This window comes from Cheilinus undulatus, linkage group 17 (genome assembly GCF_018320785.1).
Source record: "Cheilinus undulatus linkage group 17, ASM1832078v1, whole genome shotgun sequence".
In the NCBI taxonomy this organism is placed as follows: Eukaryota; Metazoa; Chordata; class Actinopteri; order Labriformes; family Labridae; genus Cheilinus; species Cheilinus undulatus.
In genome coordinates, this window is record NC_054881.1 from 30,638,732 (window position 1) to 30,663,623 (window position 24,892).

Consider the following 24,892-nt stretch of genomic DNA (forward strand, 5'->3'; position numbering starts at 1 on the left):
TCCCCTTTCTTATCCGTTCAGATGCTCGGTTTAAAGTTCAGCAAGTCGTCTTGACCACGCCTACATGCTTAAACGCATTGAGTTGCTGCCATGTGATTGCCTGATAAGCTATTTGTGTTAACAAGAAATTGAACGGGTATACCTAATAAAGTGGCCTGTGAGGGTTTATGTTAAATGAACCTTATACGTTTGTAAAACAATAGTCCAGTTCTCTAAAATCTGGTCTACCATGTTGTCCACTTTAAAATTTGTACAGCTTGTCCTTATTTGACTTGACAAAAAGCATTTTTTTGTTTGTTTGTTTGTTTTCTTTTGTTTTGTTTTTTCTATTTTTAACTACTAAACTGTTCAGAATCAGCTACTTAAATGGGATATGATGAATATTACCGCACAGAATAGAGGCATTAAATGTGCAAGGAATCATTTGGCATTTCATTAACAGTACTGTAAATCATAAAATTCAGGCCTGGTTTGGTGTACCAAGAAATTTGACATGCTTTTCATTTTTGATCTTTTGCCTCATTAAGTGGTGTTAAAATGGTATTAAAAATGTCTAAAAGTCTTGAATTAAATTTTCTAAAGTTTCAAAAGGAACCCTGTTTAAAAATCAGCATGAAAAAGAATTGTGATAATATTGCAATTGTGCTCCTTCCAGGAAAAATAACTTGTGGTAAGATTTCACTCATATCAGCCCCCTTATGGACTATCAGTGGTTAAATTAAGACTTTTGCAGTGCAATAGTGAGGAACTGACTTCAAACTGGGCAGCTCAATAAAATATGTGTTTGAAGCAGAGCATTCAGTGGAATAGGGTTACACTGTTGACATAAGCTGTTTGAGTTGTCCATGTGACTTATTTTGTTGATAGTGGGCCAAAAGTTAATTGATTTTGAGTGAACTGGACAGAGTGTGCATTTGAGCAGGAGAAGGGGTGGATGGAGTTGTGTGTGGGGGTGGCAAGGTTTAGCCTCATCAGTCAATGCAACTATATTTTCAGGATTTTGTCTATTTACTTCGGATATGGCATCTCTGCTCTGCCTCCTCCCCGCAGAATGTGATGTTTTCTGTTTGTCGTGAGTCGAAGAACACTCCTCCCTCCAGTGACAATCCCACACAAATCCACACACTCATGAGGACATACAAGCCTTCTTCCTATTGAGGCGCGTGTGTTTCCCCCGGCTCGTGAGGCCTCTTCCTGCAGCATGTACACGCATAGTTTCCCATCGCTGCCACCCGCCCTCCCCCCCAAATCTCATCCCCTCTGACTGGCCCCCAGGGTCTTCAGCTTTCTCTGAGCCTTTTTGCACTTTCTTTTCCTCCTGCTCACTGTTTGAATCTCTCTTATCTGTCTATGAATCTCTCTGTCTTCATGTCCATCTATTGATCAGACTGCCTCTGCCTGTCCTTCTCTTCCCTTTTATCTCAGGCCTTTTCCCCTGAGGGAGAAAAAGAAAGGAAGGGGGGTGCAGTTCTAGCTCAGGGCCAGGAGCCAGAACCCTTCTCCATTTGGATTTCATTACAAACAGACCAGCACGTCACAGAAGAATAATAATCAGATGGGAAAAATGGAAAAAAAAAAAAAAAAAAAAGGCTCAAAGGCTTGAATGTAGTCAATAAATTCAAGCTTTCCCCTGAAAAAAGGTTCTGATATTATTACTTTGTTCCAGGACCCAAATGTGAACCAGCTTCTTTTGTCTTAGTTGACAGTAATTGAAACAGATCTGTTATCCTAAATCACGCATAAACGTGTCCAGCTTTGTCTAAAAGGGCAGTTACCATTTTTATGGGCCATGATGCTGCCTATCCAAACCCAACAGGGGGTGTTGGACACAGGACACCGCTGTTTTCACCAAACATCTGCCTTGGGCCCGATCCAGGTGTTGCACAGGATCAAACACACACAAAGCACAGAAACACAGTGCTCCACTTTTGATGTTTCAGTGCTTTATCGGCACAAATAGAAATCATCCATCACATGCTGCATCTGACCAAGTCGTCAAGTGGCAAATTCCTCTTCCTGATGTGAGTGGAGGGTAGGGACAGTTTGTTTTTCCTTCTCAGTAATTGGCATAATTATTCTCCGCAGGCTGAAGGCTTTATGACCACTGAGTCATAACAAGACACTTAGAAAGTGAGCAGACACTCCTTGTAGATTAATTTCTCTTCCACTACTCCACATCAGTGGTTGTTGTTCTTCATTTGCATGTAAGTGGAACTGGGCCATATTTCCAGGCCAGGCTCAAGTGCATCAGCAGAATCCGCAAGTTCAAAGGAAATAGGTCAAATGAGCTACCGGTCTGTGGTTTGAACTACTGTCAATGCTCTTATTTTGTGATGCAGACCTAGAACCAGAGCCTGGACAACAAGACCTAAAATCTACACCAAAACTATCACACTAACTTTAATATTTTTTATGTATTCATATAAATTCTAGTATATACATTGCCTATAAAATAGTCTTCATTCCCGCAGATGTTTTACCCTTTTATTGATTTTATAAATCAGTCATGGTCAATGTAATTTGGCTTTTTTTAACAAAGCAGTGTGTTAAAACCCTCTTTAATGTCAAAGTGAATACTGATTTCTACAAAGTAATGTCAGTTAAAAATATGTGATGTAAAATAAATGCATAAATATTCTCTTCCTTCAAGTCAGTGTTAAGTAAATGCTCCTTTGGCTGCAATCACAGCACTGAGTCTGTGTGGATAAGTCTCAATCAGGCTTGCACATCTGCAATTTTACTCCAATTCTTGCTAAACTGCTCCAGCTCTATCAGGTTTCTTGGGGATCCGCCATGAACAGCAACACATTCTCTATTCGATTTAGGTTTCTGCTCTTACTCCAGAACAATCTCCTTGTTGTCAGCAAACCATTTCTGTGTAGCTTTCATTGTATGCTTCAGGTCATTGTATTGTTGGAAAATAAGTCTTCTCCCAAGTTCTAGTTCTCCTCCAGACTGAATAAGATTGTTCTCCAGGATTTGCCTATATTTTACTGCATTCATTTTACCCTCTGCTTTTACCAGCCTTCCAGGGCCAGCTGCTGAGAAGCATCCCTGCAGCAAAATGCTGCCACCACCGTGTTTCACAGTGGAGTTGGTGTGTTTGTGGTGATGTTGTGTCTTGTCTGATGGCCAAAAAATGCCAATTTGGTCTCATCAGACCAACTTTCTTCCACTTGACCATGGAGTCTTCCACATGCCTTTTGTCAAAAGTGTCCAGATTTATTCTGAACTTTCTTCAACAGTGGCTTTCTCTTTGCCACTCTCCAATAAAGCTTTGTCTGGTGAAGAACCCAGGCAACAGTATGCAGAGTGTCTCCCATTTCAGTTGCTGAAGCTTTAACTCCTTCAGAGTAGAAATACTGTTGGTGTCTTGGTGGCCTTGCCAACTAGCCTCCTTCTGCACGGTCACTCAGTTTGTGGGGAGAGCCTGATCCAAGCAGATTTACACATGTGCTGTATTCTTTCACTTTCTGAATCATTGATTTAACTGAACTCCAGGGGATATTCAGTGCCTTGGAATGATTTATTTATCCATCCCCTGACTTCTCCTTTTCAATATCCTTTTCTCTGAGTTCCTTGGAGTGTTCTTTTGTCTTCATGATGTAATGGTAGCCAGGAATACAGATTAACCAGTGACATCAGGTATCGAGTATCAAACAAGTATTGTTTCCAGTTTCAAGTATTGTTTCAGCTTTGAGTATTGTGATACTGAACTGGGTATCGGTATCAACGCTAAAGTTCTGTTAAAGTTTTGATGTTGAGATGAAACAAGAGCAAGAGTGTCATTCATGCTGCTCTTTGATGACATATTCCTTTTGAGAGGTGGAAACTCTTCAGGTTTGTGAAGATATGCTCACACTTGACTCACCTGCTCCACAAGAATCAAAATCTCTCCTGTCCTCCAGTTTCTATAGAAGTTTTCTCCCTATCTTGTTTCAGTCCACAGAGTTCAGTATATACCAATGTTGTTTTTCGTTTGTTTTTAATATTAGCTAAACTATGTGGAGTAAACAACTTTGTCTGTTGTCATACAGCCTAGCTTTGAACGCTGTCCTCACGGCAATGTTGTAAAATGACTCTGACCTCTGTCTTCTGCAGTCAGGTTTTAATCTCCATCTCAGTTTGTTTGTTTATGTTCTGTGAATGGCTGGCCATGTGCCTTCAAGTGTGTTTTGGCAGTGAGAGCACTAGATAAGGCCCTGTGTTGTGATATTCATCTCTGGGTGCAACAATAAAAGAGGAAGCTCGAATGAGTCATGGCTTTCTTGCTTTCCCCTTGTTAACTGGATTCACACAACAATATCATTTTTGACAGCTTTGGAGGCTTAACAGAACAAATATCAGAACTCTTTCACTAACTGTGTTATGGAAAAGATACCAAAAGTTCTACAATGATAAACTGATTGACAAAGCTGCCTCTCCTCCTATTTTGTTGGTCTTTGAAATTCATAAATGAATTTCACCTTCATCTGGTTGGAACCATTCATAAAAGCCTGTTTGATATTCAAGTCCATCAAATTACTTTCCTGTTTCTTGTCGAGAAAAAGATAGAGGCCTTGAAAAGAGCTAGAGGATGTTGAAAATGTAATGTTCTTCTCCTGAGGACAGCTCCACAGGCCACACTGGTAATTATCTCTCCATGTCGGTTCTCTGATATAAGCTGATGACCACAGGACAGCCAGCATAATGTGCTCACCAAGCTGCCTGCCTGTTACATCTCCATCTCCTTCTCCTCAGTGGTCCTCTTCAGTCTTTGTGGCAGTCTTTGGTTCTCCTTTGACAAATGCATATGTAGAAATAGATTTCGTGAGGGAGGCAGGCTGGGCGACACTTTGAGAGAAGCTATTTAGGGTTGCTACTTGATAGCTTTTCACAAAATATCTGAACTCAGTTTCCAAAAGGGCTGGAGCCATCCATAGATTGGCAAAAAGGAAAGCTTCCAATCACAATTTACCCAACAGAGATTCATCTCATGGTTCCTGAGATATTGTAAACAACGTATAGGCACATACCAAATGTCAACTTGAAGGGTAGGAAGGGAAGAGACACATTTTTGGCATAAGATCTTTCTTTTGAATGCAAGCATCAGACTTAAAGTTTATGACAATAGCAAGTAGTGAAACTGATAAACATGACACAATGATGATACTGACAACAATACAGCTTTGTGTTACATCACATCTGTTATGGTATATGGACTTGACCTTGTATAGTGCTTTTCTAGTCAAAGCGTTTTTTACACTGCAGGTCACACCTACCCATTCACACCCTTTAACACCATTCACTCCACAGATGGCAGAGGTCGCTATGGAGAATTGGCCATCAGTATTACCTAATCCCATACAATTGCATCCATACCTATTAACACACTTCTGATGCAGCAGTGGGAGCAAACTGGTGTCTTTCCCAAGGACACATCAACACGTGTCTGCAGGAGCTGGGGTTCAAACCCACAACCCTCAGATTGTGAGGCAACTGACTCTAGGGACAACTAAGAAAGGGACACTGCCAACGCATTACTTTTTGTCTAACTTCTTGCTTACTCACTCTCTCTTTTTCTCTTCTTAGTCTAATCAATTACCGTCCTTTTCCCTCTCTTTGCTTTAGCTAGTCATGAATGACCACCTGGTAGAAATGGGCGATATCCTATCGTTTGCAATATACCGTGAAAAAAACTTTCCACGATGAGAAAACGGCATTCAACCATAATTACAATAAACTATGATTAATGGTGAATGTGTCTGCGACCTTCGCGCACACATACGTCATCAACTGCAACGCACTCTGAGTTTGTTGTTAAATGAGGAGCTACCTCCATTATCTGGAAATGGTTTTAGAGGAAATCAGATGTGGAGCAGACAACGGTAATTTGCACAGTGAGTTTTATTTTACGACCCCCTATTCCTCTGTTTCACAGCCGCACAAATTACGCACGGCCCCACGGTTTAAACAAGGAAATAACGGAGTGCTTAGTGTAATATTTACAAAGATATGAGTAATAAACTCGCATCTCATGTAGATTTTCTATAAGGTTAGCATAATGTAACATTTACAACAACATAGAATGTATGTGATATGATAGATAACATGATGCATGTTTATTTTTTTTTTAGCACCGTGGGTTCGGTCTTTTAGGTGCATAGGTGTCTTTAGTACACACCTCACAGACAGCAGACAGACAGAAGTGTATGGTGGAGGGACAGATAAACATTAAAGCACCACACTGTATGCACTATATCTGAAAATGTGATTATAACTACTTATACTACTACCTCATTATAAGCTTCAGTGTTATTATACATCATGGAGATAATCAAACTGTGTTAAAAATAATGTATCGAATGTACTTATTTTTATTTTTTATTAATTTAACAACAAGTGTTTCAACTTGAACTTGCAGTCAGTGACTTATCTCTTTAAAAACAAACATGGTGGAGCCTGGCAGCTCTGCTCCACTGAAGGAACATCCAGACTTAAAAGAGGATGTCAGACTGCATTTTAGATTTAAACACTTGAGATAGAGGCAAACTGGACACAAAAAGACCATATCCAGGATGGGCCATATGGAGGTAAATTGGTGATGTAAATACTTCTAGTAGGGTCAATTTTTAATGCTAACACTGAAATTCTTAATAATGTGCCAAATTGAAACATTCTTTGTACTATTTCCAACTAAATTTCTCTTTGAATCTCTTAAATGTAGAAGCAACATAGTGTTTTTAATAAAATATCCCTACATGAGTAGATATCTATTTATATATTTATATATATAAAGATATATTTATATATATATCTATATTTATATGAAGCCGGTTTAGTAATTTGATACATTTTGCCTAGCCAAAAAGATGGTGTTGAATGGTGTTATTTTTTATCGTGATTTATATAGTTATCGCAATAAATACAGCAAAATATCGTGATAAATTTTTTTAGTCCATATCGCCCATCCCTGCCACCTGGCTTCTGTTGTGAACTAGAGATGAAAAGCAGTATGCACCTCTTGCAAGAGAACCAAAGCCCACCTTCAGAGTTAAACTGTGCTGAAGCAGGTGATAAGGGTTTGCTGTGCAAGGTGGGTGTTATTTTAGTGTTAGATTGACCTTTAAAGTATGTTTGAAATGTAGAAAAAGATCATATTTCTGCTTTAAGATTGTCAGAGCTACCTTAAACAAAGTGTTATATACTCTGACTGCCTTGACACTGTTGTAATCTAAATGTTAAGAACCTTTTTTCTCCCTTAAGAGCAAACCAAAATGTTCTCAACATTAAAGGCCTTCTTGTCTACTGGAAACTATGCCATAATCCTTGCTGACAAAGCTATTCAGATTAATATCTATTGAATTTCTTTTCAGAGTTATAATACGCTTTAAATATATCAGGTTGGTGCTTAAAGGCTTGTGGAGTTACTTTCCCAAGTTTTTGGAGAACAAAGGATTTGGTTGCTTTGGAATTCACCCAAATAAGGATTGCAGAGATGACTTTGTTGCAGGGTGGGCCAACTAGTATTCAGGCTTTTTGGAAACCTCTCTCCCAGTTGTGCAATATAATTTCTAATTCATTGTCCAAAATACATCAGTATGTTTCACAAACACTTTTTGTGCCACAGTTCTTAACTTTTTCTCTTTTTGAAAGAAATGGCACTCTTACACAGGAGGACATAAGGATATCTGGATTAGAAAAATTCAATATATACAGTACAGTATTGTTATCTGTAAGTTGGGCCAGAACAAGCCAAGTAGCATGTTAGCTACTGTAGATTAAAGTAATTCAAGTCTACTACTTTAAGCAGCATTCATAAGCGTGGTGCTGCTAGAGAAGCTGTATCACCTCTGAGCTAAAGAGAACAATTAGACCATATCAGCAGATCAGAGTGTTGGCAGTCGGGGCACTGTTAGCAATAGCGCCAGTAATCTGTGGCTAAGCTGGCACCTAGCCACAGCAAACCGCGGCTCCATAGCCTCTTCAGACACTTAAGAGTCACTGAGGGCACTGGCATGCCCCAGGAGCTGGCGCTTTTACCCACATGCTATCACGGCAATGAATTGAAATTAAATGGGAAATAAAGGGAGCCTACAAGAGACAGACAAGAGTAGGAGGTGGGAGGGAAAGAATTAAGTGTTTAATGAGGGCAGTTGTTTCAGCAGGCAAAAAAAGAAGCGGGTTATATCAACACTGTATCAAATGATCATAGTGAGCAGCTCACCTACTGTGAAATTTTGGGTGGCCTGTTTTGGGTCTTTTCTGCCACTTATCCCAAATTAAGGCCATGTTCTTTTTCTCTTATGTTCTGTTATTTTGTTGGTGCATTGATGCCAGCAGGGCTTGGATACTTTTGATTCGAGCTGTCACAAAGGTGCAGCTGTTCCATCTGATCATATCTTGTCTTGACAGATGCTGTGTGTTAGCTGTGAAAGCTAACACCCTCATCACAGCATGTCTTAGGCACCAACTTGTTTAGTGAAATGAAAATGTGGGATCAGAAGTGCTGAGTGTCTTAGGGGAAAACTATAGTGTATGTTTAATTGTGCAGGGATTATAAAAAGCACAAAGACTGCAGGGGACAAACAACTGTATCCTTTGTGCACTTAGTAAGGCTGTGATGTCCTTTTTCTACTTCCAAGTCTCAGGGGTGCTGATTAAATATTACAATCTACAATTATTTATATCTCATTTAATCTTCTCTGCATTGTTTTGCATCCATTTTTTGTTCAGAACTGTAACAGGTTTGCATATGTAATCTCACAAACTTGCAGTCCTGTAGTAATGCAATTGTGGTATGAAGAACTACCATAAAAAGTCACCTCCGATGTCAGTTTTCACAAGAAACAAGACATTAGTGCTTAAATGTGTTCATTTATTTATGCACATTAATTTCAATCAGCATTCTGTAAGAATACTGCCCTCATCTCCCCAGAATACTTATTAATACCAAAAATAACAACCAGACTACTTGTCTGTTCAATTGTCAAGAATAGCTTCATGACAGCTTCATGTGAAGTAAACAGAAAGGGAACAGGTGTTGTTATTATAGTTATTTTAAACAGTGCCTGTAGGTAGTGCCATTCTCTTAAAGGTCAGCGATTCAAGCCAGCAAGGGCACTCTGAACAGTCCATCCTCTCCGCTTTAGTCTTCAAGTGTAATTTCCACAAAGACAAATTGAAGGAAATATACGTCATTACATACACTAAATGAGGTATTTGCACTTTTGAAGTCCATGTCTCTCAGATATGGAAACGAGACTTCATTTTTGCAGCTGCAAGCTGAGGCTTAACTTGCTGTTCACAATGTTTGTACCAAAAGAGAATTGATATACAGATGTCAGTTTCTAAAAAAAAAAAAAAAATGAAAATAAGTTCAATCTATTAAACCACCATCAAAGCTAGCTAACTGATACTAAAAATCAGAACCTTGCAGGTAGAAAATGGAAGTAAAGTGGTATGTAGGCTGTCGAGGGCTGAACTCACGTATAACTACTCATCCATAGTGAAAAGAGGCCACATGTCAAAGCACAATATTAAACTGCAAAGAGGAATGAAGGCTTGCACTGATAGCTTTTAATGTTAGCCACGCTGTAGGGGAGAGTGGGGGGATTTGTGCCAGGGGGGAAGTAGTGCCACCTCTTGTTTATAGAGAACCATAGAAGAAATTGGTCATGTGACCATATATTTTTGAAGAGCCATCCATTTTACTCATCCTGCATAAAAGAGAGACACATGGCATGAGAGGTAAGCACATTTTAGCCCAAAAAACTGTTTTTTGCTTTTAAAGTAAAATTTAGTAGGCTACACAGTGAGTCTATACAGTTAACATGATGTTAGCTCTAAACTGCTGGATCATGCTAGTTTTTCAAAATGGTGGGACTGGGGTGATTTTTGCCAAAGGGCCTGGGTTAAGTTGTGCTGGTGGCACACCCACAAACCCCGACACACCCAAACCCAGAGACCCACACATCCAGACCCAAATACCCACAAATCCAGACCCACACATGCAGACCAACATACCCACAGATGCAAATTCCAGGCCAACTCTGATTTCAGTTTTGAGTTTGCACTTTGTTATTAAAAAACAGTTTTACTCAGTTTTTAAGTGGCCTAAGTCACAATGAGATTTTCAGAAATTGGCTTAAATCACTTTATTCATATATGTTACATAAATGACAGACAGTGTTCTATGTAAGTCAACAGGCATCTATTGCAAACGCCTTTTTGCATCATATATTGTGTATTTAAGTTTTGTGTGTGTTCCCAAAAACTAGAAAATATGACTTACGCCAACAGTTTAATAGGATGATGATATCTAAATAAACCTTAAATTAGTAATTTTGTATTGGATTTGTCTTGCTTTTATATAACATTACACTTTCTGAGATTAAAATGTTGTTTTACTTCAATAATCTTCAATAATCACTGGCACAGTTTACCCCGCACTGAAGGCAAGCTGTGCCACAAGATCCCTTTTTTTCTGAAAGCTATATTCTTAAACAGTTTATTTCAGATCCAAAGTTATTGTCCCCAGGGATGCACCACATCCTGAAATAAATGTACATACTTAAGTTGGGGGCATTACTGTTATGGCCTCACTTTAAAGTCACTTTGAGTAAAAACTGGCACAACTCACCACACTCTGCTCTATGAAATGCTAACCGCTAAGCTTCTCATGATTTCGTCCAGTGAAGTGCAGTACAGAGGAGGCCTGTGACTAAAGCTACAGCAGTGACTATTGGCTGGAGGCCTCATTACAGTTTTAAAAGAGTATATGACCAGGACTTCAGGCCTGTGTTTATAGAAAATGACAGGTTATTAGTTTAGACCACTTGTGAATCTTGTGCTTGTTAAATTGATATCTGAATTTAGTTGTTTAGCTAGCTAACCGCCTGCATCCCTAGTTGGACTGAAATTCAAGCATTTCCAAACTCTGATAAAAACAAGTACAAGTGAAGCATGACTCATATACACTAGAATAGGATTTATATACTGTGGTTTTGAATTTTGAGCCCTGAATGGATGTGTCTGTGAGATCTGAGTCGGATTAGCTTTGCCTACTAAGTGGCTCAGTGGTAAAGTCGATCTCCTCATAACTGGAAGGTTAAGGGGTTTGATCCTATCTCCTGGGAATCACTGTGCTTTGGCACTGAAACCAAAATTGTCTGAATGGATTGCTTACTACTGATGTACACTTTACACAGCAGTCTTTGCCACGGTGTAAAAAAAGACATGCAGTTTAAAACTACTTTGAGTAGTTAGAAGAGCAGAAAAACACTACACAAGTTCAAGTTCATGTATACATTTTTCCAAACGAACATGCCAAACAATACTGAAATTACACAAAGTGTTATTTCTCAAAGTATAGCTTATATACCTGGTTGATGTGTTTGGAAACTGATTCACTTGTATGTACACCACAAACTAATCAAGGCATAGTATAGCAGAAGTCATGCTGTTGTTATCTTTCCAATATCACCTTCATTAGAGGGATAGTGTGCAGAGGTCCCCTGGTGCCTGTATTCTGGGTTGAATGACCTTATGAATAAGTGTAGCTTGACTTTCCTGTGCCTGCACTAACTGCTAACAGCTTGTTCAGTGCAATAGATTTTTTTTGGATAAGTTTTTATTGTGGATGTGTTTACACATTTGCAGATCTAAGTACACATTTGATCTGTTTACATATTTAGAAATACTTTTGCAAAAATATCTTAATAGTAAAAGATATCTATCAACTAGTGCCGGTCAAATAAAGCAATCACAAGTCTAAATAACTTTCAGAGGAGTTTGGAGATGCTTTTAAACTACCCGTTAACCTGCCATCAGATAAGATGTCCTACCCGCTCCCAACTGCCTATCACCCTGAACACACATCTCCCCTGCACACACTCCTGCCACCTCCTCTCTATCCATAGAGTAAACACATCAGACTTGATATTTACTCTGTGAACCTTAACTGAAGGGACAAGATTAGTCTGTTTACACTGCGGAAAACAGTAGACAGACATTCTCTGATTAATGAGCACACAAGTGTATAAACACGTGCAGATGTGCGTCACTTAAAACATGTGGACCTTGGTCTTTCACTTGTTTCAAATACAGCAGTTGTGATGAAGATCAATCATATGAATGATGAATTCTTCTCTAATTGTTGAAATGCACAGAGAAGTCCTTGATTCTCAGAGACTGAGTAAAATAGCATGCTGTTATCATGGACATAAACATTGGTATTAAAGGTTTTGAGGGGAAAATGCAATTAAACTGAGTTTGAACTCTGGGTATATGATTGAATGCCTTTGGCTTTTTAACTTTTACCTACAGTATGTCTCCATTCTTCCTTTAAACACATCTGGAGAATTTGCTAATGACTCAAGTGTTCATCCTCATCAGCTCTGGCACTACTTGCACTTTTAATCTGAGTCACCTAACTCTACTTCAATGTCCACAAAAAAAAAAAAGACAAAAACAAAAACCTTGCTTGTTCACTTAATCCAGTTGAAGTGGGAAAAACAGACTTTGTTATTGTTGACAGGCCATAGTTACATTCAGTTTTCTCTCTAATGTCCCAATGCAAGTGACTCATGACTGCTCCATTTTTGCCAAAGTCAGTCCATGAAATGATCATTTTTTCCTGGCTACTGTCTCACCAGTGGCACCATGCCTCACTGACCCATTGCCAGCAGGGTGATAAAGAAAAGCCATTGTCTGTGCGCAGCTCTGCATCCAGTCTGAATATTTATTTCATTCGTGTGTTAGCGCTGTAAGAAAAGATCTAATAAAGCCTCTTTAGAGTGTTGGATTGGACGGAAGATATATGGGCTTTAACCTCAGTCTGGCACTGCTAAATGAAAGCATTTTTGATTCATGCCTATTGACAGACAATTTTAGTGATCATGACTGAAGAGATTTACGGGCAAAACGGGAACTACACGTAAAATATGTGATTTATTGAGATTTATAAGCTCTCTCTTTCTGTTTTCACTGCGCCCCACGCCCTCATGTTCCACTAAATCTCCACTGTGGCACTAGTAGATGAATAATAGAGGAGGAGAGTTAGCTGGTGAGTGAAAAACGAGCATCTGTATGCCTGTGAGTACGCACATGCCTATGATTGTGAATGTGTTTTTAATAGGTAAGGAAAAATGGACTGATGTCCAGAAAGGAGATTAAGGGAGCATTTGCAGAAAGTATAAATCAAACCATGGGAGAGACGAAAGAAAAAGACAGATTTAAATCTTGAAACTGCATCAGTTTGGTTCAGGCAATCGTGGGGGGTATTGGGGTGTACTTTCCATCTATAATGCATCATTCATTGCTGGTTGTGAAGGCAACACGAGCTCATGGGCTACTTGGGGAATTCAACCAAAGGCTTAGCTCTAAATCCAGATGTAGTCATTTATAGTCAATGTAATATCAGTGTGGAGGCTATTACTCTTCACATTTTGGGTTGTTAACACTCCAAAGAGGTTAAAAATAGATATGAACTGATGATATTTCTTTTTTTATTTTACCTTTAAGATCCTTTTATTTCAGTGCTAACAGATAATAAATCTAGTAATGAACTTAACCAGGAGGCGTTTTGAAGCCTATGATAATGGTCTGTAAATTATCTCCACTTGACATCTGATCTGTGTCAAAAACAGGCAAAGAGCAGAAACTTGCATGGGCAGAAGCTTCCCAATGGAGAGCTGAGACAACCCACATTCAAATATAGGAAAGTTATCTCTCCAAGCCCTCTTCAAATCAAAACAGTGGAGAAATTTAAAAAAAAACTACCTCCTATACAGTTTGGAGTAGGCTCAAATGTTCATGTGATGCTAACTACACAGAGACAGACCCGTATTTTAACTGCAAAGTGAGACACATCTCCTGTGTTATCTTTTTAATATGAGCACAGAGAAGTGCTTATTTTAAAGTCATACGGAGGGGGAATTGTCTCCTGATCCCTGGAAAGTTCATGTGTCCTAGACACTGCAGCACACTTCCTTTAGCTCTCACAGACAATAGATCTTTGCTCTCTGCTGAGCTATTACTGTCCTCACCATTACATGCTTAATGCAATAAGGCCAAGGTGCATTGAAGATCTCAGATTCATATTCCTCTTTTTTGTCACATCAGTGTTTGGTCCCTTTTTAACCAAAATCTCAACATGAAATCAACAACCACTATGAGTGTGACACTAGAAACCGTGTCTGTCAGTCAGTCTTTGAGTCAGTCTGTCATTGTAATAGCTCCACAGAGACAAAGTGGTGGTGTCGTTTTTTTTAACAGGTCAAGCCTTGTTTCTCACCTCACTCACTTGGCAGAGCTTATAAATGAGGGATGGAAAGAATCAAGGAGAGATGGAAAGTCTTAACTTTCTGTCACACAGGCCCTTTCAGCCTTCAGCCTGACATCTTTCACTAATTCATTGTTCAGCTGACAAATGCCCTCTCTGCTGTGTTCCCTCAATGTCTGCCATTAATAAGAATATCAGTGACTCAGAGAGACTGCAGAGCAATGGAGATCCTACACTTATACCGTGTGCATGTGTACAGCACCACAGACAGCAATCTCTCTGCACTATTATTGTGAAGGGGGTATCTCACAATGCCTCAGGGAAATATTTTTATTTTTCACGTACAATAATTTGGATTTGATACATTTTTTCAAGTATCATGGCATTCATGATGTCCTGGGAAAACACGACTCTTGTGACCTGAGGGAATTTCTTCAAACGTGGCACTAATGTCCACTTCAACTCAAGTACAATTTCAGTAGTTTTTCTCTCATCTGAGGACAAAGATCGACTTAAATGTGACTCAACATCCGCCCTATTCCCTGAGCATGATATCCATGGGAGAAACTGTATCCTATTTGGGTTTCTTTTTTTTTTTGCTCTTCTCCTATGTCTGATATTAAAACAGACTCTTAAATTTTGTGTAGGACCATGCCATTCATTACACTGTTTGTCTTTTTAATCTTAAATACACATTTATTGTATTACAAAAACACAAGCAATAAAGAGTCTGGACAAACTGATGTATCTTCTGCATGGAATCACACCAGACGGCACAACAGAGGAGTGAGAAAGATGAGAGCAATGAGGGAGAATTGTTTAGAAATAGGAGAGGCTTGCATGCAGCACTGCTGTGATAAGTGAAGAACTCTGTCTGCGCCTGCCAGTAAGTTGGGCCCTAATTTGCGTATTTGTAGCTGTCAGTTGTGCTTTGTGTGCCCAGTGATATAGGCCGATTGACAGGCACAGGCTGCAAACATCAGAAGAACTTTTCAGCCCCTCTGTAAACACAAGTCAGTCTTTTTGCCTTTTAGCATGAGACTAGGTGGCTTCATATTATCTCTTGGATGCTTTGATAACTTTTATTCCCCTTCACCTCCGCTGTTTGATTGCTTTATACGTACGCTTAATCTAATCTGAAGGGCTTGTTTACTTAATGCTCTTTTCTGTGTGAATGACTGCCTGAACTTGCTGTGCTTCATGGAGACTGGTGGTGAAATGTGTCATTTTCCAGTTCAACAGGTTGGGATGAAAAGTGTTTAAAGATGTACAGAAGGGAGAGTAAATATGACAGTTACACTGAAGGGAAATTGTCCCACCCCTTCTTAATCTCTCATAGATTTGTCCTGCATTGCTTTGTCTTTTACTTTAGTTCTATCTTTGCCTCTTCTTTTTCTATCCTAAACCTTCCACTCATACCTTTATTTTAATGGCCTTTTTGGAAAGTTAAAGTCTGGTTTTCAAATCACATTACATCAACATACCTGCACTTTAAATAGTTTTTAATGATCTCTTTTTAACTGTTGACTCCGGGAACTCTGCTGCACTGGTAGTTTTAGACTTGTCTGTCGCCTCTGATAAGGGTGGTCACCAGATTCTTTTATCTTGCCTTGAACTACAGGCTTTTAAGTAATTGTCCTGAAATGGTTTTGGTCATACCTGTGAGAAAAGGCCTTCTCCTTCCATCTACGTCCAGCACTCAGATAGGCTGCAGGGTGCCTCAGGGCTGCATTTTAGAACTCGTTCTCTTTTCTTTATGCATGCTTCCACAGCACTGTAAAAACTAACATCAATTTTACCAGAAACACTGAGTTAACTCACTTTCTGTAACCTGTTCTAATCAGTCATTATAAACAAGTTACTTGTACTCCTTGGCCATTAAAGCAAAATAACTCAATTTACTACTCAGAACTTGTAATTTTTTCACTGCACCATATGACCAAACAGTTAAATGTGGTTTAAAAATGTAGTTATATTTCCTCAAAATATTGGTTCAACATTGCGTACCAATATTAAACATTGGTTCAGTATTGGTACGCTAAACTTAAAACATCAGCTAGTGGTTCAGTGGTCACTAACAGCCATCATGGTTGTATAATGGTTGCTTAAGTTAGCCCATCTAGAGTAGAATGGTAACTTAAAACGTCTTTAAAAGAATACTACTTTTTCAGTGAGCATTAATTCATTTTTTCAATGTAAATAGTTACCTTTAAAATTTTGAATTGTTGATAAATGATTGGATTACAAGTGCTGCACACTCAAGGTAGATGATTAAGCTTAGTACTGCAAACTCAGTTTAACATTTTAATCTCAGGTTTGAACACTAAAAATAGTTCATTTGAAACTAGTATAGCACATGTGAAAATAATAAAGTCAGCATCAGTATGTTTCACTCAGAAATATTAAGGTACTGCAATTGCAGCCCATTTAAAGTAAACAAGTTATTTGAACACACAAAAGTCAGTTTACATGGTATTCTGAGGCAACGAGCTTCAACAATTTTTAAGTAAGCACAGCTCATTTTATTTTATATTGCTAATGTCCAGTTGCTTATTAAATTATTTTTTATTTAATGTTGGATTTTATTTACTGTATTAAACCACGACTAACTGACTTCCTCTTTGGATACAGACCTGTGTTTATCCATATAGATGATAAGGAATTTAAGATAAATTAAAGATTATGACATGTGCTTAACCGTGGAAAAGGGAACTTGTCATGAACTGAAATGGTAATAAGGTAACAGTGAAAGTTAAATGTTTAAAAAACACAAGGTTCAGATAACTTTTAACTTTCGCACTTAGCTGTCTGTGAGTTTAAAGGGAAATGAGACATTAAGAAACAGTGATGGATTTATTTTGCATCAAAATGGTAGCAGAGAGAGGGTTTTTTGATTCAAAGAAATAAATTACTAATGATTGACCTTAATCGTTTTGAATGCATTAATGTTGACAGCTCTAATAAAACAAGTAAAAAGTTTAATGATAGCTCCTCTGAACCGTCTAAAAGACGGTTGCACTTAAAAAAAACTTTATTAGCACGTTTTATACAAAGTGCCTCCTAAAATGTATAACAAAACAAGATTGTAAAAAGATTACAAGATTTTTGGAAAATCTTAGCTGGCATTGACAATGAATCTACTGTAACTTCTGTCAAAAATCTTAGAGGGATTTTTGTGACTTTGAATTTCGACTAACAGTTTAGCTCCATGATCAGGACCAGTTTTGCCCAGTTGGGACTTCCTCTAATGAATTTTAGAGAGTAATTCACATGCTTAATATATCTCATAATTCAACTGTTGGTATAGATCAGTCATGCTTTTGGCGCTTGCAGCTGGTTCATGTTTCCTGTGTGCTCCTCAACCATTTGTTTTTAGGTTCGTTTACATTTTCTTTTTTAGGTTCTTTTTCTTCTTTTGTATCCTTGTACAGTATCTCCTCTCCTCTCTCCTCTCCTCTCTTCTCCTCTCCAGGGAGGATTAGGACAGAGTCCTTTTCATCCTGCTGTAATCCAACACTGGCAACCCAACTCCAGCAATAATAATATACTCACTCATACAAACCACACACATCTTGTTGTGCGATATCACATACAATACAACCACTACAGTTCAATTTGTTTCATGCTCATCTGAAAAAGACAAAGATGATGTAGGCAGATTATCCATTTTTTTCTGCTCTGGTTGTTCTTCTTTGCCGCTATAAAAGTTGGAGTTATAAGAGATGTGGAGTTAAGGAATGAATGGAAGAAAGAGACATAAACAGTCTGGTGCACCTCCCAGAGCGTCTCTGTCATCCCCCTAGAGGTGGAGCCTTGCTGGGACTCTGACAGCTGAGCTCCCCCCTGCTGAGACCTACAATGGCAGATTGGCAGCTCTAATACCACGGCTCACTTTATCTGCCTGAATTAAAACCCAATTGGCGCAGGGTTATGGGAATGGCTTACTCAGGGGGAGCATTTTATTTATTTATTTTATTTTTCAGGAATTATGTGTGTGGGCGCATTTTAGGAAAAAAAAAGAGAGAGAATGCTCCAGGGGTATCAGTCAGCGGATTAAACACTGAACTAATACAGGGAGATGTAGAGCCGTTGTTAGCCCTTTATTAAGAAGGATGTGTGTTTGTTTTCAAAAGGATGGGTCCCATGTGTGTATGTGCGTGTATGTGCTTACAGGAAGTGCTTGTGAGGCAAGCAGGATGTGCAGGAAGTGTTTGGCTTGGCTGGGCTGCTAGTTAGGTTGCTGGCCTAAGGATCGCTGATGCAGGGGACAAAGATGAAAGATCTCACCTCTTTTTTTTCCCAAGACATTTTCCAGCTGACATACACAGAATTCACAAACACATTTAAAATCCTGGGACAAAGACAGAGCACTCAAGGAAAAGTGCAGTGAACTTGGACTTTTTACACTTGGATTTCAGCTAGATGAGCTTCAGTTTAATTCCACTGGGCAGAAACAGAGGAACCTGGTCACCCATGACACCTCAGAGTGATGGACATGAGACGTTCCTGCTCATTACGTAACTAAACCATGTTTCTAATGGTGATAGAGCACAGTTGTAGTGCCAGAACAGGACATGGTATAAAAGGAGGGAATGTAAGGACAAGAGACTTATCAGATGGCAACCTAAGCCTTCTTAGGATTTGAATAAAATGTTCTAGAACAGTGTATAAATATATCATCTGCTATTTTGCCTGAGATTTAAATTAAGAAACAGTTAAATAATGAATGTCATGAAAATGAAGCAATAGATAGGGCTGCTTGGTTGTTGCAAGAATCATAAGCACCATTATTGTGGTTGATATCACAGATATCAAACATGATTGCTCATTGATTTTACAACATCTGTACAGTTGTGTTGTCTTCCCTTAAGGAGCAGCTATAACAGTGTATCAAATTCAGTACTTTTTGTTTTACTTGTTCCATGTCCAACTTCTCAAAGGAGAGCAGTAGTTTCATATGTCTGAGGTCCATTTACCTTGTTTTTTAACCACAAGCTACCTTTCTGTCATCCTTTTTTAGCTCTCTTGCTTTTCAATTTATCTGAAGTGCTTGTTGTGGCTCCCTCTGCTCCTCGCTAAATTAAAGTGAGAACTGTTTTGGTGGGAAGAGGAGAGTGTACGTAGCGCTGTGAAGAAAGGAGGGTGCGCTCGGTTTACCACACGTGGCAAAACAGACACAACATGGCATATGGCATGGCATTGAAGTCAGTTGACCTTGCTTATTATGCCTTCATTGTGGGAAGCCAGATTCTCAGTTGAAATTGAAACACAGTGAATTGCCCTGTTCTAGCACTAGAGTTGTTACAATACCAGAATTATGATATTCAATTTGATTTTAGTGAAATTCAAGTGATTTCGTATCCCTTGAAAAAGCAAGGGACTGGGAGCTTATTGAAACTGGTAGTATTGGTACAAAAGAAATTTTATTTATTTTGGATGTGTGTACCTTTTTTGAAACCACAGCAATAAAAATGACCCCATGGATTGGTTTCCAACCTGCATATTAGAACCAGTCTCTAAACACTTACAGTGCATTCGGGCAGTTTCTTAGATGATATGTCTTGGATTTGCTCTGATGTGCATTGTCAGCTGTGAGGCCTTCTATAGAGAGGTGTGTGACATTTCCAAGTCAGGACCAATCAGTTTGATTTTCCACAGGTGGACTCCAACCAAGGTGTAGAAACATCTCAGCAAAGATCAAGAGAAACTGGAGGAACCTGGGATAAATTTCAAGTTTTTTGCAAAGGGTCTGACTTCTTATGTCAATGTGATATTTCAGGGGTTTTTATTTTAAATAGCTATGCAAAAATTTCTGTTTTCACTTTATCATGATTAGTGATAGTGAATAGTGATGGGGATAGTGATTTTCTATTGATATTGATACCCAATACTTTTTTAATTGTTTGGTGAAAGGACAAAATGATGACAAATATTAAACAGAGGTGGTCTAAGCTGAGCAGTGCTTGAGTTAAAAAGCTATGGTTTAGTCTGTTACATCTATTCCACACTCCTTCAAAACAAACACATTCTTCATATTCACAACTACATTTATTGAAGTTTCTCATCAAAAACTAAATTTTCCTTTTTTATGTGACATTAAAAACATCATAACATATAGGATACAGTCGTCTAATTTACTGAGGTTACCTGAGCGCATCACATAGGCCGTCTCTCAGCTCGTCAAGTCTGCAAATTGAAGGAGAAAACTGTCCAGGGGCAGCTGGAGCCAGTGTTAGGAGTGCATGTTACTGGCAGGTGGAGTCTTTTTGTCTTTAAGCTGACAGTTGGAGGTACAGCATTTTAGTTGATTTGATGCACACTGCTGATGTGCTTTAAGCTTATATTCCCTTTTCAAGAGCTGATGTGTGATGTATGTTGTACAGCAGTTATATGATAAAATGATGTTACGTCACAGAGCCTGTCAGCCTGGATAGCAGTATTGATAAGTTCAAACATTTTTGTTTTTCGAGTGTTTCAAAAATACAGAAAACCCAGTGGTGTGCACAGGGGAAGGGGCAGAGGTGGCGGTCGCCCCCCCTCGTGGCCCAATTGTTGAAAAATGCATGCTAAAGTGCCCTCTTGGGAGCCAAAACCTGTGCTAAAGTGCCCTCTTGGGAGCCAGAACCTGTGCTAAAGTGCCCTCCTGGTTGGCAAAACACACTAAATTCCCCTCTTGGGTGGAAAAACACACTAAACTGCCCCCTTGGGTGGACAAACACACTAAACTGCCCCCTTGGCTGGTTAAAACATGATAAACTGCCTACTTGGGTGGCAAAAAGGTGTGTTAAAGTACCCTCCTCATTGGCAAAACACACTAAACTGCCCTCTTGGCTGGTTAAAACATGATAAACTGCCCTCTTGGGTGGTAAAAGTGGGTGCTTAAGTGCCCTCCCGGTTGGCAAAACACTACTGTTGCAATGACTTTTATGTTGGACCCTTTTTTGGTCTATATTGAGCCAGAACTATATCTCACAGAACCAGCTGGGATTATCTGTTGCTAATATGGTGTTAAAATGCACTAGAATACAGAAAATGGCATCTCCTTAATTGAAAATTTTCTGGGGGAAGATCCCCAGACCCCCTAGAGATTTCTTTCTTTCTTTCTGTGTGTTCTTCACAGTCCAAGGTTGAATCTACACAGTTCTTGTGGATGCTGATCCTAACTACAAACTAACTTGAGTAGTCTGTCTGGTTAAGTCTGTTTTAAGGCTATATAATGTGCCATTTGTATAACATATAAACATGCCTAAAGAGCCCTTGAAAACACGCCAAACTTAGTGCCCTCTTCAGTGGCGAGAACGCGCTGTATGTGCCCTTTTTTTTTCTTTTCGCCCCTACCCTTGAAAAAGTCTGTGCATGCCACTGCAGAAACCAGGTCTTTACGGACCCAGGTTTCAATCCCCATCCCAAGTCATGATGTAGAACAGAATGTAGATTAATGAGAACAAGATTATTTTTTTCAACTGTAGCCTGTTCATCAGGCTGCAACATAACAAAATTGAAAAGTAAAGGGGGTCTGAATACTTTCTGAATGCACTGTAAGCCACCATAATTTGAAGTACTTTCTACAGTAACAAAAGTCAGATTGATACAATTTTCGTAAAAGTAGCACTTATCCTAAAGTATTTCCTCTAAAGTATAATCAAAATCCTAGAAGTGAATACAATGATTGAGCAATTAGTGTGTAATTTTGTCCTTTCCCTCTTAAGAACATAATTGGCATCGGTTTTTGAACTGGAGCGTGAGGCAGACAACAGTCCAAAGGGTCTTAACATCTTAATGGTAAAAGGACTAAACAAAATACAAGCTGGTTCATAAAACAGTTAGCGGGTTAGTGTCTGTGATGGAGGACAAAGCAAAGAAGAGGGCATCAAGATATGCCATTTCTGCATTAATTAGTAAACATATCCTGCACCTTTCTGCACATTTGTGCAGAGGTGTCAGTGTGTTTCAAAGATCTTTAGAGCATGACAGCTGTGACACAGTCAGAAAAACACAACTTATGTTTACTTATTTGTTCATCACTAGTGGTGCTACTTCATTCTGGATATTAATCTGCAGCTTTGAGTTGAAAATGACTACATTTTTCTGTTCTGTTTCATAACTTTAGTGCTTTTTGAACATTAAAGTAATGGATATTGTATTGTAGAAGGCATGTGACATCAAAAAAGGGATGAAAGTATTAAACATCTCGACAATATTAGAAGTAATTTGGACAGATTTCCTGTCAAAAGGCTCCTTGTTGTCAAAAGCACTGCACTGAATATGTTATTGCTGAAAGCTGCTGTAAGGAACTTTGATTTTCATGTTGATGCTGTTCTCTCATATTGGACACAGCAATACAGGGTTTCTCTCTTTGCTGAAATTTTCCAGTACATACTTTTGCAGTATAATGTGTCATAATAACAACTCCTGCTCTCTTTAAACACTCAAACATTCCACTAACTGTGACTCTTATGCTCAGAAAGTTTAAACTAATGTACCTACAGTAGTTTGTTGTGAGTTGCTACAGTTTTGTCTGCCTCATTAGGTCAAAAGCAAACTTATATTTAGCTCAAAATCGTATCAAATCTCATAACTATACATCAGAAATTCCTGAAAACTCAGAAACTCTTTAGAACATAGAAACCTAAAGGAAAAGAAGGGGATTTTGTGATGCATCTAAGCTACAGACAACAATGGCCAAAAAACGGAGGCAGAGGGAGAGAGTGAGGGATGTTGCTGAAAGAAAAATCAGGAGTGAGGGAGTTGTTATCAGTGCACACACAACCCTGTCACCAAATTCTCTGTGACATGCTGCAGCTCCCTCCCTCATTGCTCACACTCCTGCCTGTCCTGTATCATCTGTGATGACAGCTGATGGGAAGATGGCCCACTCAGCTAAGGTAAAGGGTAGGCTCAAATCTACAAGGGAGAGGACAAGTAGAAAGAGCATATGAGCTCTTAGAGCACACATGACCTTCTCTTTATTACGCCCTTTCATTTGGTTCCATGTTTCCCTCAGCTCTCTTTCAAGGTCATATATTTAACTCTCCTGGGCCTGCTACTCCACTCATCAACCACATCTATAATAGATTCACATCCTGTTCTCATGGATCCCTGGTGGAAGCACTTGTGAAGAAGTAAAATCTTCAATGAAGGACAGAACCAGAGTATATAAGACATAATGCACTAGACATTAAGGCCAGCCCCTGCCAAATCCCATGTTAGACTTTTTAAAGAGCTTTTGTTGAGGTTTATTGTCTCAGGTGTTGCTTGGGTGTCAATTTTCCTTGACCACACTCAGATTCAACAGCTGCTTTCACACTTCACCAGATGTACAAAATCACCTGTGCCAACCTTCATAGTCAGGAAAAACTCTAATAATCTCAAGTGTGAAAAATGAAAAAGTATATAGTTTTATATAACACACCTGCATGTTCATCAGGTTTCTAAACCAAATGCTGACCAAAGCACTCGTATTAAAATAGTGACTCCGTCAGCGTTAGCTAAGACTTCACTCTAAATGTTTTCTTTTTCATTTTTTTCTGACCAGACTCATCGGGTCAGGTGACCTCACCCCTGGGCTCACCCACATCCCACCGAGGAATGCACCCATCACTGCTCAGCCCGACGTCCATGGGGCCCTCTGGTTCCCTTCACTCTCCCATCAGCACATTGAGTTCCCCTATGAACGGCCTGGCCTCACCCTTTTCCGTCATTAGCTCGCCCATGGGCCCCCACTCCATGAACTCACCCGGCATGGGTTACGGCCCCAGCGTCAGCCCCCAGGTAAGGCCTGTGACAGATTGCATACATGTGGAATGCATTTGCACACTTGAATGGTTTTATAACAGCTACAAAAAATATGCAAGACTATGTGGATGGTTTGGTGTAAATTAAGAAAAATGATGGCCAGTTTTAGAGCCTTTGACCACTTCTGGCTGTTTTGCACTGGAACTTTCTGTTTTCTATACAAGCCTGCAAGCATAAGTGCCACTTTTTCCTCACCAACCAATCAATATCCAGAAGGATCAGAACTTCCGATGTTATTATTACTTCAGTTTTGGGAAACCATCTAAGGGGGTTTGTATCAGGTATCCAGCATTCAGAGTCAAAACTAAGACCTACATATCAGGTTTAATCAATATTTTGTCACAATAAAGTAATTGATGTTAGATTTGTTTGATTTTCAGGAAGCTATGAATGAATTATCACATAGTTCTACTAAGTGGCTCCTGCTGGATCTCTAGAAAGTGAAACTTTGTTAGATTTTTTTCTTTAGTAAGATTTTAACACACTTTTCTTTTGTTAGCACAGTATGACATTTTTGGAAACACACTTCAGAAGATAAAGAATAAAAAGTATCAGTTCATCTCAAAGTTTTTGATTATCTTTTGTGGTTGCTTCTTTATCTTACACTAAAAACAAAACTCACTACATCCTGGTAAAAATAGTTCTTGTTTGAAATTTTAAGGTGAAGTTTTCACCGACATACAGTTGTAGTGGCAGTATTTAAAGATAGATTTATCAGTGATTGGAGCAGGGTTTTTCCTCACTGTTTTCTTTCTTCTAACCATTCAAGAATCCAAGATGGCTGCTTCCTCCAGTTTATGATCGTAACATTAAATTTGGCTAAGATTTCATTCC

General features: G+C 39.0%; 1 protein-coding gene across 5 annotated transcripts in view; it reads left to right on the forward strand.

Annotated features, from left to right (window-relative positions):
• Nucleotides 1-24,892, forward strand: part of rxraa (retinoid X receptor, alpha a) — a 164,056-nt gene that overhangs the window by 72,663 nt on the left and 66,501 nt on the right. For all 5 annotated transcript variants that reach the window (XR_005993185.1, XM_041810643.1, XM_041810645.1 and 2 more), the window contains exon 3: nt 23,799-24,034. Coding sequence is in view for 4 of the 5 variants with exons in the window: in XM_041810643.1 (XP_041666577.1) it covers nt 23,799-24,034 (236 nt within the window). In the remaining variant the exon portion in view is untranslated. The remainder of the gene's footprint in view (nt 1-23,798; nt 24,035-24,892) is intronic.